Source organism: Sinocyclocheilus grahami, unplaced genomic scaffold (assembly GCF_001515645.1).
Source record: "Sinocyclocheilus grahami isolate Dianchi unplaced genomic scaffold, SAMN03320097.WGS_v1.1 scaffold14.1, whole genome shotgun sequence".
Lineage (NCBI taxonomy): Eukaryota > Metazoa > Chordata > Actinopteri > Cypriniformes > Cyprinidae > Sinocyclocheilus > Sinocyclocheilus grahami.
The window spans coordinates 937408-953218 of record NW_015505193.1 but is presented as its reverse complement, the minus strand read 5'-3'; the positions used below and the strand labels follow the sequence as shown (position 1 = coordinate 953218).

Below are 15811 nucleotides of genomic sequence, written 5' to 3'. Positions count from 1 at the left end.
CTTGGTTTATGCAGCAGGACAATGATCCAAAACACACCAGCAAGTCAACCTTTGAATGGCTCAAGAAAAACAAAATTAAGGTTTTGGAGTGGCCAAGTCAAAGTCCGGACTTAAATCCTATTGAGATGCTTAAACAGTCCATTCATGCTCGAAAACCCTCCAATGTGACTGAATGAAAACAATTCTGCAAAGAAGAGTGGGCCAAAATTCCTGTGAAAGACGCATTGCCATTTATCACAAACGCTTGATTGCAGTTGTTGCTGCAAAGGGTGGAACAACCAGTTATTAGATTTAGTTATTAGATGACTTTTTCACGTAGTGCCAGGCAGGTTTGGACCGCTTTTTTCCCTTAATAAATGAAATCATAATTTCAAAACTGCAGTTTGTATTTACTCAGGTTATCTTTGTGTAATATTAAAATTTGTTTGATGATCTGAATCTTTTAAGTGTGACAAATATGCAAGCAATTAAAAAAAAACAGGAAGGGGCAAAAACTTTCACACCACTGTGTGTATATATATATATATATATATGTGTATAGGTATATTTCCTGTTCTCTGTGCAAGCACCTTGAGAAACTTGTTTTAAAGTTAAAATAAAGCTATTAATAAAAACACTAAATAAACAAATAAAAACATTACAAAAATAAACAACAATATATAAAAACGATCAAATAAACATCTATTATAATAAAATTTAATATTTAGAATTGATGGGTGGCTTGCAAATATAAATAAATTAAATATAAAATACATCAAAATAAAACAAAGTTATATATGAAGAACTATAAAATAAACACAAATAAGTATAAGACATCTATTGTAATAAAATGAAATATTTAGGCTTTATAAAACAATTGCTATTTTTATACCAACAGGGGTGCATTGGCAGTGTTAACCAGCTTGACTTTGCTTGTTTCTTTAAACTAAAACAACAGGACACTGCAGACAGTTGCATGAATTATGTAATAATGTGCACAATTTAGTAAAACTCAATAGGCTCAGAGGCTTATATCTATCTTTTCTGAAACCAGCAAGCAATATTACGTGACAGAATCCAAATAAAACTGGCAGACGTTCTGACAATCTGTCAGATGTGTAATGCTATATACAGCATGCATGCTCATCTGATTTTACTTCCTCCATCTATGGATAAAATAACCTCCGTCACATGGAGAAAAAAAAAACCTGCTTGCTTTCTTTTTTAACACTAAAAAGATTTCAGTAAGTGCAACTCCTTCAACATCTGTTGGTTTGACCCAATATGACTGCAGATTAATAATGTCAAGCCAGCTTGGAGCGTTCAAGGGCACCATGAAATTTTGCTTCAAAGTTATGTCCAAAAACACAAACAAACAGATGCATCACACTGATCAATCATCTTTCAGCATTTGATTTTAAAATCTGCTGAACTATCACACATGCTAACACCAGGTTCCTCATTATATCATGACCTCTTATTTTTCATTCTAGTCATGTCCTGCTCACTACACTGAACGCAACAGTTTCATGTTCACAGGGTTCACGTCCTGCTCTTTGATTCATTCTCTCTGACCCAGATCTTTTGTTTGAAAAACTAAAGGTTGACAAATCTGTTCCAAATCTCCATGCCAATTCTTAACTAAACGAACACCCTTAAAACAACCCCACTTCACAATCTCTCACCCCATTCCACACACAAACTCCACATAAACACTAACACTCTCAAATAAACGTTGACGTGCTACTTTCACACAATCACACACCAAAACAAAAATATGAAATTGCACTTACCCAGAAAATTAAGTTTAAGATAAACATGGCGTATTTAATACATTTTGGACATCCATCAACACCCATTTTGCTGCAGTCCAAGTCACTTTCGTGTTCAGGGAAACAAACCGTATACGTTCACCTGCACAATCGCAGCTAAATAGATCAGTTTCAAGAAAGTTTGCTCACAGACGTGCGGTTTTGTTACTTCCTGCCTTTGTTTGAGGAGAAACAGAAACTGAAAATGTCTGCATGTTCCACATTATTCCACGTGTGTCAGTGGGAGGAGCTCACAGGTATGTGAGAGTCAGCATGCTGTGCGCTCAGTACAAGTCTTGAGGTGATTTCACACTGCATTCTGTTCTAATGCTCTAGCTGGGCCAAATTTCACACCAAAAACAAAAGTAATGTATATTTTGCTTCATAAATAAGAAGCATGTTTTTCACTGCAACATTTTCATTGATCATTAATCACATTTACCTCTCAATTCCCATATCATATCGCCCAATAATAATAATACAACTAAGAAATAAAATCTCATGCTTATGACTATGATATAATTGAAAAAAAATTGAGGAAATTAATTAAAAACTACAACACATACTACCATGGTGTACAAATACTTCACAGTATTTATAAAAATCATATATAATTATATATATTACTATATAACACTGAAAATATAATTTTTTATATAATTATCTAGTAAAATATTAGTTGTCACATGTAGTATATTTAACACACACATATATAATTATTTATATTAAATATGACATAACTCACTTTACAGTAATGATATATATATTTATTTATTACTGTAGTATACGAGTATATATAATTTTTTATTAGGGCTGTCAAATCAATTAATCGCATCAAAAATAAAAGTGTGTGTTTACATAATATGGGTGTGTACTGTGTATATTTATATGTATATATTTAAGAAATATTTACATGTGTATATATATATATATATATATATATATATATTAGAGTATGATTTATACTATACATAAATATATATTACACATTTTTTTATATATATTACACGTGTGTATTTAATCGAATTTGACAGCTCTAATTTTTATATTAAATATTACATAATGCACTTTGCAGTAAAAATAATGAAGCCTTTTCACATTAGTGATATGAAATGGAGGGTGAATGTTTAATTATATTGAAAATATATGTAAAATATATATAAATTATGTAAACTATAATCTAAACTTTAATGTAAACTATAAAAAAAATTAAAAAATTAAATGCCACACATATCACTACCAGGTAAATGAACTCATTAGTAAATAATGAATTGTTAAATGTAAATAAATTTTTGTTAAAAACATCATGTCACAAATATGATATGTTTACATTTCTGGTCACTAAATAAATGGGCAGTTTAGTCTCTATCCAGGCAGGGAAGACAGTGGAAGAGCCTGAATGCCTCATTAATGCAATGGTTCTAAGACCTGCAGGTTCTGTGTGTGTGTGTGTGTGCTCAGAGAAGGTGTTAAGTAATGCTGATATTAAGTAATATTTACAGAGTGCAAATGAATGAGACCAAATCCAACACACACACAAAAACACTATTTCATAACGTGCAAATTATCCCCCCATAAAAACCCAACAAATGCAGTTTACAGTGAGTTTGTCCATGAGATTATCATGCTCTATAAATAGGTCCGCAGATTAAAGACAATCTAGGACGTGTGCTCACATAAACCCTCGGGCTGAACACACACACACACACACACACACACACACACCATACGGCTCTAGGTTGTGTTCACTGTTGATAAAGTTAGCGATTCATTTAGTCAATTGAATTCACTTCAATGGAATGGTTCAAAAATTCACATCTAGTATTTTGTTTCACCACAATGTTTAAGGTGATAGTTTTTCCCAGTTTAATGTGGACAGACAACAAATATAAGCTATTCGTAGGCAGGCTCTCCCGTAATGTATAAACACTATGGAAAGATCAAATCATTGATCTGATTGCAGAGCTCCAGGCTGTGAGTAAAAGGCAACGTTTCGTGGCCATTTTCCTGCTGGTGCAACTAAATTTTATTTGAGATGAGAATTCAAAAATTCTCCATTCTTTTTGATTATGCATATGCTGCAGTTTGCTGAACTCTGGCATGAAACTGAACATCCGACTGAACATTGCAGTATGGTGCGATCTGGATTGCCAAAAAAAACCAACCAAACAAAACAAAACAAAAAAAAACAGCAGAGCAGACCCAACTGGATTTAGGCCCAAAACATACTGTGCAAGCTTGATTGCATGTTGTTGCTTTCTGAAATATAATGTTAGGTGACAATTTATAATGCAAACTGCTTTTGCAAGCTATATAGCATAGGAATTATGCATATTTGGATTTGCAATGATATGTTGTGGCAAAAATATAATTATTTTCCATTTTTAATGCAGTTTTGCATAAAAATGTCTTAAATGTTTGAACAAAATTGAGTCAAGAAGCAGATTTCAGAAAGTGTGATTGATATTAGAACCCAACCGATATGGGTTTTTTGGGGGCCGATGTCGATACCGATTATTAGGGTGTAAAAAAAGACCGATACCAATATGTCTGCCGATATTCTTTATGTGTAGGCTATATTATAGTACAGTATAGTCAAACGTTTGGACACACTTCCCATTCGTGTCCAAACTTTTGACTGGTACTGTATATAGAACACAGTATATAGCCTACATAAACAGAATATATATACATAAACACATTTTTTGCAATGATAACTCAAATGTGGTGATCAAACACTTATAATGATGTGACAAACATAGGCCTATTTAGTGGAGGCAGGGTATTTAACAATTTAACAATAAACTTTATTATTTAAAATGAGTCTGACATCAGTGCACTTAACAGTAAACTTCACTTATTATAAATAACTTAAAAACACAAATAGAACAAAATATATATAACTTGAATTAAGAAATTAAACAAGGTAACCGTGTAGGGCAAGCAAGCTACTGCCAAACCAACAGGGGCAGGTTTATGCAGGAAGCACAGCTTTTCCAAATGTAAACATCTAAAATGAAGAAATAATAATAATTAATAATATTTTTTTTCACAAACTCTGTGTTGTGTATTTTCTGGTAATCAAATGAACATGCAGAACATTCGTATTTAAATAGTCTTTTTGCAGTTTAATATTCACAGACACAGTCTATATATATATATATATATATATATATATATATATGTGTGTACTGACCTGTTTTTTTATTTATTCATCAAAAATAAACAGATTCCATGAAATTCCACGTTATACAGTAAATTCCGTTTTTATGACTGGATTAAAATAAATTTAAATATGTAGAAAATAAATGAGATTTTACTTCCAGAACCCGACAAACTGTCTACATCATAAGAGTAGTATGCGAACTCGAATTCGAGTCTGAACACTTGGAGAATCGGTTCGAATGATTCATTAAAAAGAACCGGTTCAAAAGAACGATTTGCTCACGAGTCGGACATCACCAGAACTCGGCTGTCCAGAACAGAGGGGAGTCAAAGGAAACACTATCAAAATTCAGTACTTGTCCCACGCACACACGCTGACTCACAAACAAACACACAGTAGCCTATTTTAACTACACGACCAGGGTCCTGATATCCGACCCGAAAACCTTCAAATTAGGTCAGCCAAATGGTTGCAGTCCCGTTGCATTGCTTTACACAGACGTCCCTACGTCATTAATTACAATCTAAACGGGACGCTGTGTGCTCACGCATTTATCAATGAATCTTTGAGGGAAATCGCGAGCAATCATAAAACAACGTCCCGCGCGCGAGCCAACACCTGCACACATTTCTCACTCACCCAGAAGATGAAATTGAAGACGAACATCAGATACTTGACGCACATCTCTCCTCCAGTCAACGCCGCCATCACAGCAGTCTGTTCTCACACAGTGCTGAATGCAAGAGTAACGGATCCGTCCGTGTCCCAGTGTGTGAGTGTGTAGACGGATAACTCCCGCCAGAATCTAAAAGACAAGTATTTTCTAATAAATCCATTTACTTTCCTAGATAAGTTTTTTTATTCATAAATGCAAATTTTTGTCTGTTAAACCTCTATTTATTATTTTTTGTAAAGACATGAAATACTATTTGGATACTATCTCTTCTTCCAGCAATGTTACACTCTTAAAAATAAAGGTGCTTCATGATGCCATAGAAGAACCTTTTTGTCTAAATGGTTCCATAAAGAACCTTTAACATCTGAAGAACCTTTCTGTTTCACAAAAGGTTCTTTGTGGCGAAAGAAGGTTCTTCAGATTACAAAAATGCAAGAAAGAGATGGTTCTTTAAAGAACCTTTGACTGAATGGTTCTTTGTGGAACCAAAAATGGTTCTTCTATGGCATCGCTTGAAGAACCTTTTGAAGCATCTTTATTTTTAAGAGTGATAAAGCCTTAACATCCTATGCGTTGTGCACGAAGTATAATACTTATGTGCTATTGTGCTATTGACTATGTGTTGTATTTATTTCAGTAATTCAACTCAAATTATGAAACTCGTGTATTAAATAAATTCAATGCACACAGACTGAAGTAGTTTAAGTCTTTGGTTCTTTTAATTGTGATGATTTTGGCTCACATTTAACAAAAACCCACCAATTCACTATCTCAACAAATTAGAATATGGTGACATGCCAATCAGCTAATCAACTCAAAACACCTGCAAAGGTTTCCTGAGCCTTCAAAATGTTCTCTCAGTTTGGTTCACTAGGCTACACAATCATGGGGAAGACTGCTGATCTGACAGTTGTCCAGAAGACAATCATTGACACCCTTCACAAGGAGGGTAAGCCACAAACATTCATTGCCAAAGAAGCTGGCTGTTCACAGAGTGCTGTATCCAAGCATGTTAACCGAGAGTTGAGTGGTATAAATTAACTTTTACACGACATTCTAATTTATTGAGATGCACCTGTATAATAAGGAGGCAGGGATTTAGCAAAGGTTGTCTCTCTCTCTCTCTCTTTTTTTAATTTATTTTAAATTATACATTACCACTGGCTTAATGTTTTCTTTTTCTTTGTATATTGTTTATGTTATATCTCTTATTGTTTTTTGTTGTAATCTGTTTTGAGCTGTAAATGTGTGTATTTACCTTTTATATATGTTCAGAAAAAGAAAAAGGGTTCTTCCACTGATCAGTGGTTTCTCTAAGACATTTTTAAATGTTGCATGTCCTGTGAACTTTAGGCTAGGCAAGGCAAGTTTATTTGTATAGCACATTTCATACACAATGGTAATTCAAAGTGCTTTACATAAAATAAAATAAAAACAATAATCACAACAATAAAACAAGGAATAAAATAATAAAAATAAAAATATTAGGCTAAATAATAAATATTTATTAGGCTATCTATAGATATGTGGGTGTTAACAACACCTGCCCGCTTTTTGGAAATGAAGTTTAATTGAATATTAATGTTCTCTTTCATTGAAATGAAAGATAAATCATTTTGTTTTACTGAAACACTTCAGGTAGATAATTTCTTCATTTTAAATGATACGTTATTAGTTTCACATTTGTCTCACTGACTTTCTACTCTTCTTCACTTTCACTCATTTCTCATACTAAAAATAAGAAAAATAACAACTGAAGCACCACAGCAGCTCTCATTGACTCACAATTCCCACACACATGAATTCATAATCAAGAATTACAGCATTATTAGAGTCATATTGATCCACACACATTTGATATCTGATGGATAGAGATCTGGAATGTGCAAATATACATAAATACCCACACACACATATAATGGTAGGGCTGGGTTAGTAGTGTTTATAATTAAGTTTACATCAAAACAAGTCTATAGTATGTCCTCATTTACATTGCTATTAAGCATGGTTGTGAAGGAGAGTGAAAGATCAATAGCATATGTCCCCTCTCTCTCTCTCTCTCGCTCTCTCTCTCAGCCTATTAACTTTTTATTGACATCAAAGACTGAGCATCCCTCAACTCTGTATTCTGCCAAAAACAATCCATTATTCACCTTTCTGTAGTAAAAAAAATGGTCTTGTCTGAATCAGAAGAGAAATATGCACAAATCAAGCAAATCGACAGTCCAAAACAGTTCTAAACAAATATGTTGGTGGATTTTGATGTGAGAGAACAACATGAAATGGATAGTGTTTTTATGTATTATGGACTATTTTGGGTATTTAGGCCAAAAACAATAGTTTAAAGTTAAAAAAACTTGATGGATTTAAACATGCAGCTTTTTACTTTACAAGATGTTAATTGTTGGACTGGAGTCACATGGATTACTTATGGATTATGATATTAATTATGTTTTTATCAGCTGTTTGGACTCTCATTCTGACGGCACCCTTTCACTGCAGAGGATCCATTGCTGAGCAAGTGATGTAATGCTAAAGTTCTCCAAATCTGTTCTGATGAAGAAACAAACTCATCTACATCTTGGATGACCTGAGGGTGAGTACATTTTCAGCAAATTTCCATTTTTTGGGTCCTTTAAAGTTGTCAATTTTCCTATTCAGTCTATTTTATGCTAATATATTAGCATATTGTTGGGCCTTTGTTCAAATTACTTTTCAGTACTGTGTCAAATATGCTGTACAATCTGGAAGCAAGGATATGGTGTAAGACATGAACTCATGTTTTTGCCAGCAAGTTCAGGGTCAACAATGAAAGGTAGCATGAAAAAGCCTATATTAATGATGAAGTTCATGTGAATAAATCATGGAGTTCATGTGAACATGCTCTGAATACGCCGTTGGAGTGAGGTTTTTCCAACAGTTAATCCATCAGTTTCAGAGAAGGGTTACATCACAGAGGCTGCAAACTCACTTCATATGCTGCGGTTTGTGTGAGTGTGTGTGCTGTTTGGCTTGGCACTAATGTTGGTTTGTCTTATCTGTCTTCACTGCCAGACTAATCCTTCAGTTCCTACAATGCCCAGACTTCCTCCTATTGTCCTCTCTTAATGAGTTTAAAAACAGAAATCACACCATCCCTCCCTCTCTCGTTCTTATAAAGCAGTTCTTTCCTTCTAAACTGGGTTCTAGTCATGTCTTCGGGATTGTGAGACACTGGACAGCGAAGACCTTGCACAGCAAAGCACTTCAGAGAACTTGTTGCTGGGAGCCTACAGCTGGTCAGCGGTCAAAGGTAACAGGTGTCACACTATCAATATGCTAACTTGAAAATGCATTACATATGCATTTGTTTCTGTGATTATTTCAAATCCTTGTATTAGCGATTGTACATCTGTTTGCTTGTTTAAGGCTTATGTTTTGCTATTTAAGCATGGATGGTAATGTACAGTGAGTGTTTGTGAATATATCATGCTCAGTTTTCCCGTTCTAAGCTCATGTTCAAGAATAACAGCATTCTTTCTGTGCCGTCTATGTGGAATACATGAGTTAAGTCTCTGACAGATTTGTAGGTGCTCAGAGATTTCTGCTTTGTTTCTCACTTCCAGCTGAACTTTTGCTTTGGCTCCTGCTATTATTTTTCACTAAATGAAACCCCCAAATGCTCACTTCAGTATATTGTTGATGGCCAGCAATTGTGCATTAGACTTTTACATTTTGTGGGAAAAAAGTACAGTGTCCCTTAACATTGCAATGCAGTATGCTTCCTATGGTGTTCTGGGTGGTTGAGTTGATTACTAACTGGACTAAGTCTCTTATGATTTCTCTCTCTTTCTTTAATCAGATGGAACAGTTCAGATGGAAAGGATGGAGTAGAATCCTATGGGTTTTCGTCTTGAATTTTTCAGGTTAGAATCGAGGATGCTTGTACATGTTTGCAACTCCTGTCTGTTGGTTTTGTTTAGATGTTTCTTAAATGTTATGTTTTTTTTTAACTTTTATTTTGCAATGATGCATTAAATTGATCAAAAGTAAAGTTAAGTAAAGACTTAAGATATTTGAAGTAAATGCTGTTTTTTGTTTTCTATACATAATTCAATCCTGAAAAAAGATATCAAGATTTCGACAAATACATTAAGCAGAACAACTGTTTTCAACATTATAATAATAATAAATGTTATTCTTGAACATCAAATCAGCATATTAAAATGATTTCTGAAGGATTAGTTGACAGTGAAAATTCATCTTTGCTATCACAAAAATACATTACATTTTAAAATACATTAAAATAGTAAACAGTTATTTTAAATTGTAATATTTCACAATATGACTGTTTTTACTGTGTTTTTGATCAAACAAATGCAGGCTGGGTCATTTCGAAAACATCTTACCGACCCCAAACTTTTGAACATTAGCTGTTGCTTTGATTAAAATCTATTGTGCAAGTGCTTAACTCTCTTTACCTCTTTGTTCTGTAGGTTTGGTGTCAGTCGAGGGGTCTGGTCGCTGTAGTCTGTTTAGCCGGAAGCATATACACACATTTGACGGTGTGATTTATGAGTTCCCTGGAGACTGCAGCTACATGCTGGCGGGAGACTGCCAACACAGAAGCTTCTCCATACTGGGTAAAAGCCAGTCACACACACACACACACACACGTCTGGTTTGCTATCCTTGTGGGGACTCTCCATAGGCGTAATGGTTTTTCTACGGACATTCTATTGCCCTACACCACCCCTACCCCTAAACCTACCCCTTAAAGGAAACTTTCTGCATTTTTAGATTTTCAAAAAACTTAATTCTGTGTGATTTATTAGCTTGTTTATCCGTGGGGACCTCAATATAGTTCCCCACCGTGACACGAGTCCCCATGAGTCTGTATGTATTCAGGTTCCACCAGTCCCCACCAGAATAGAAAAACAGGTACACACATCACACACACACACAAACAAACAAACATAGTTTTTCATGAATTAAACAAACTATGGCAAAGTTTGTACATGTACAGTGCACTGTCAATATGATAAAATGCCTTCTTTTGTGTATGTTTATGTCTAGGTGATTTCTCTCATGGAAAGAGGAAAGGAGTGACTTTATTTCTGGGAGAATTCTTCGAGCTTCACCTCTCTGTTGATGGGACACTGTCACAAGGCGCAGAGAGGTACAAGTTGTTCTACTGTACACTGAAGGAAAAAATGGTGTAAAACAGTTTTCACAAGTACATTTCATCAATAATTACAAAGAAATAAGTAACACACTGAATTAAATGTGAAATTTTGAACGACTGAAATTGTATTTTCTTGTACAATTTACTCTTCGAAACAAATTTTTACAGAGTACTTTCCTTATTTGATTTTTATTTTAGGAATTCAAAATCACAGTAACAATTCATTTAGCATTCTTTATATACATTTTATATCACTATACCCTGTTGAAAATACCAGCTTAGACTATCATGTCTGGTTAGTGCTGCCGTTGCTGGTTAAAGTAGTTAAGCAGCCTGGTTTGTGGCACCAGCTCACCAGTATTTAAAACACGACTAGTTATGCTAGTCTTTTCAGCAGGATAGAGCATATAAAATATAATTCTGAATTTTTCCCCTCCAGGCTCCCATTGCCGTATGCATCAAGCTCTGTGTTTGCAGGGTATGAGCTGGGGTATGTTCGTTTATGGAGCGAAGAGTTCGGGTTCTCCATCCGTATAGATTCCTCGCATAACATTCAACTAATGCTTGCCAAGCAGCACAGCAACCGTACGTGTGGCCTGTGTGGAAACTACAATTATTTGGTGGAGGATGAATACACTGCACAAGAAGGTGAGAAACGAACGCAGGAAAGAATAAAAAAAAACCTTTCAAACACTCTTTCAGTAAGATCATGTGTTAAAAGCAGTGCACAGGATGCTGATTAATACGAGCTGAGGAAATAGGTGGCGCCAGTGTTCATCCTGAAGACAAAACATTAGAAAGTTTCAGTAGAAAGCTCTTTGTTTCAGATCTTTGTGTGTGTGTGTGTGTGTGTGTGTGTTTGAGGGGTACAGTATGTTAGTGCCCTGTCATCGTTCTGTATTACAGCTTTTGTAGTTGATGGGGCACTTATCAGCTGTGTTTAAATTTAGAATATAATCTTTCACATGAGTCAACCACATGATACGGAGAGCCAGGGAAACTAAGAGATAACAGAGCTGAAAGATGTTCAAACATGTTTGAACAGGTGAAATCTAAGAAGGTGTTATGGTCAATTTCACCCCAAATATAAAGTATATTTTTGATAAGTTGGCTTCTAAAGACTATTAAAAAAAACGTCATAATTAATGTGTCCGGATAATTTATTTTTGCGTTTTCCTGTCTGGACACAATCAGTTTTTAAAAATTAAAATAAGCATAAATGATTTTTTTTATATATATATATTTAAAACATTAAATAAATACTGTACTATTAAAATGATTAAAATACTAAAATGGAAATAATAATACATTTCAATATAAAAATAATAGTAATAAAATAAAACATTTCAATACATATATACTGTAATATATTAATTTGACCCTCTAACTCTAGCTCTTTCTATTCTATTTTAATTATACTTTATCTATATTTATCTTTTTTTCTATTCTATCTACTTGTTTTTCTTTGTGTGTGTGTGTATTATATATATATATATATATATATATATATATATAAATAATAAAAAAAACTTTTTTTCACATTATGGCAGTGTAAATAATAATAAAATATTTCAATACTAAATATAGCTATGTACTGTATATATATATATATATAGCTTCATGACATTCATAGATTTATAAATGTGTGTATTTTAGGTTTTCTGACAGATGATCCATATGACTTTGCAAACTCCTGGGCCATGAAAGGAGCAGATGAAACCTGTAAACGCATCTTGCCCCCGTCTCAGAGCTGCAACAGCACCGGAGAATCAGCTAAAGTCAGACGCTCGCCTGCAAAACAAAAACAACCGTCTGTGTGCCTTATCATACAGATTTCTGAGCGTGTTTGCGTGTGTTTCAGGATCAGATGTCACGGTGTGAAGCCATGAGCAGCTCTACGCTCTACCTGCGTTGTGCTCACCTCATGGATGCGGCTGCGTTTGTGTCCGTGTGCGAGTCTGATGCCTGTCACTGCAGTACGGGAGATGACTGCGTGTGCCAGGCCATGCTGGAATACGCCCGTACCTGTGCCAGTCGCGGCATAACACTGTCCAACTGGCATTTACAGAGCCAGTGCTGTGAGTAATACATGCATACTCACTTTCACAATTGTATAAATACATTTCACATAAGTCTGATATTGACTGCGTGTAAATAAATGTATGTTTCCATTTGCTAAGCCCCTAAGTGTCCTATTGGCATGGAGTACAGCGACTGCACCCCGACCTGTTCCACTTCCTGTCAGAATATAAACATCCAGGAAGTCTGCAAGGAGGAGTGTGTCGACGGCTGCAACTGTCCAGGTGAGAGAGATACCGGTCTGCTAATCTAGAAGAATGTATACAGTAAACTGACAGTAAAGACATTTATAATGTTACAAAAGATTCCTATTTCAAATAAATGCTGCTCTTTTGAACTTTCCATTCATTAAAAATCTTAAAAAAGGTTTCTACAAAAATGTTAATCAGCACAACTGTTTTAAACTGATGATAATATGAAATGTTTCTTGAGCAGCAAATCATGTGACCCTGGACCACAAAACCAGTAATTAGGGTCCTTTTTTTTAAAATTGCGATTTATACATCACCTGAAATCTGAATAAATAAGCTTTCCATTGATGTATGGTTTGTTAGGATAGGACATTATTTGGCCGAGATACTGAAAATCTGGAATCTGAGGGTGCAAAAAAAATCGAAATATTGAGAAAATCACCTTTAAAGTTGTCCCAATGAAGTTCTTTGCAATGCATATCACTAATCAAAAATTAAGTTTTGATATATTTACGGTAGGAAATTTACAAAATATCTTCATGGAACATGATCTTTACTTAATATCCTAATGATTTTTGGCATAAAAGAAAAATCGATAATTTTGACCCATGCAATGTTTTTTTGGCTATTGCTAAAAATATACCCCAGCGACTTAAGACTGGTTTTGTGCTCCAGGGTCACATATTATACTGATTTCTGAAGGATCATGTGACACTGAAGACTGGAGTAACTATGCTGAAAATTCAGCTTTAAAAATTCAGGAATAAATGACATTTTCTGCTTTTTAGGTACATTTATCTTTAGATATTTCTACTGAAAAACAAGACCACACGAATGGTTATTTTTGTAGTGTGTCTTTTCCTGCTGAGTGTTGAATGTGTGAAATGTGTGTGTCAGCGGGTAAGGTGCTGGATGGAGATCGTTGTGTTGATGTCTCTCAATGCTCCTGCATGCATGCGGGACACCGATACCCTCCTGCTTCCTCCATATCGCAGGACTGCAACACATGGTGGGACACACACACACAAATACACATACGTGCACATTACAAAACAATGCATTCAAATATTTGTGGCTGCTGTATCTGTACACATTGTCTTAACTTAACTGACCTTAACTTTTAGCGTCTGTCGCCATGGATCATGGGAATGTACCAATGAAGAATGCCCTGGTAAATGTGAATTTGTAACTTAACTATTAATTTAATGTAATTTAATGTAATGTCAATCCAGCTCCATTCTAATAAGAAATACAAAATATCCTATTTCACCAGGAAATATGTCACACTATGACACAAAAATGTGTAGAAAATGCAGTTTCATGTTGACATAAAATATTTCTGAATGCCTCAATTAGCAAACACTACAAAAGTATACTGTTATTTTATTATTATTGATATATATATATATATATATATATTATATAGATATATTATGGAGTTATAATATAGTTATAGTTATATAGTTTGAATGAGATTTTATTGAAATAAATACTTTTTTACACAAAAATACACAAAAAAAATACTCTTTTTTTTTTTTTTTTAAACAAACATTGTTTTCTAATCGGTTTCTTGTTCTCTCTCTCCTTAGGGGAGTGTCTGGTGACAGGACAGTCCCATTATAAGACCTTTGACAATAAGTTCTTCACCTTCAGTGGTATTTGTCAATATCTGCTGGCTAAAGACTGTCAGAGCAACTCTTTTTCTGTCATCATTGAGACTGCACAGGTCTGAAATCTTCCCTATGGTATATACGTACACTTGTCCTTGTTTGTTAGGATGTGTGCTTATGTTTGTATTTTTCTGTTCAAGTGTGCTGATGACCAAGATGCCGTCTGCACACGATCAATTACACTGAGGTTCCATGATCTGCCCAATCAGACGGTTCGCCTCAAGCATGGGGGTGTGGTCTCTGTGGATGGAATGGACGTGAAGACACCCCTAATTAATGGTCTGTCAGCATGAAATACACAGAACATACAGATGCCTTTTTTTCAAATAAAAGGACAGTTGTAATGTAATAATAGAGGTGTACAAATCATAGCACCACATAACAATAATGCGTTTGTGTGTGTGTGTGTGTGTGTGTGTGTGTGTGTAGGTGCATTAAGAGTTCAGAATACTGTGTTGTCATCTGTGAGACTGCTTTATGGTGACGATCTACATCTGGATTGGGATGGCAGAGGACGTGTTTTGCTCAGAGTAAGTGTGTTCTGCTGGGAAAACCAGGCTATACCAGCTTAACATGGTCAAGCTCAACCAGCTCTAACCAGGTTAAAGGAAAAGTTGACCTAATAAATGAAAATTGTGTCATCATTAGTGTTGCTATTGTTCTCAAAAACTAAAATTGAAAACGTAAACGGTTAAAAAAAATTAAATTGGTCATTTCAAAATGTTGAAACAGATTAAAATAGAAATATTAGGTGAAAAATGTAAAAACTTGAAATGACAATTAGAAATGTTGCCTTGTCAACTAACTCAACAAATATACAACTAAATTAAAATATAAAAATAAAAAACGACAAAAGCAGCAGAATGGACACTAAAATTCAAATAAAAAATGAAAAAATGAAAATGAAAGGTAATTCAAAATATTACTGAATGCTATAATAGTATATATAAAAAATACTAATATAATAACACTGATTTATTTACTCTCATGTCATTCCAAACCTGTGAGACTTACGTTTTTACATGAAATAGAAAAAGAAAATTCTGACAGCTCTATATCACAGAATAAAAATGAA

The 15811-nt window shown here is 34.5% G+C and overlaps 1 protein-coding gene across 1 annotated transcript in view; it reads left to right on the top strand.

The window, feature by feature from the left end:
• The first annotated feature begins 8201 nt into the window (after window positions 1-8201).
• LOC107600553 (von Willebrand factor-like) overlaps window positions 8202-15811 on the top strand; it is a 34281-nt gene continuing 26671 nt past the window's right edge. The window contains 14 exon segments of the mRNA XM_016292489.1: window positions 8202-8228; window positions 8822-8924; window positions 9474-9537; window positions 10108-10254; window positions 10688-10790; window positions 11236-11444; window positions 12453-12574; window positions 12658-12874; window positions 12977-13099; window positions 13964-14075; window positions 14191-14237; window positions 14656-14792; window positions 14877-15015; window positions 15166-15266. Coding sequence (XP_016147975.1) covers window positions 9474-9537; window positions 10108-10254; window positions 10688-10790; window positions 11236-11444; window positions 12453-12574; window positions 12658-12874; window positions 12977-13099; window positions 13964-14075; window positions 14191-14237; window positions 14656-14792; window positions 14877-15015; window positions 15166-15266 — 1521 coding nt within the window. The 5' untranslated portion in view covers window positions 8202-8228; window positions 8822-8924.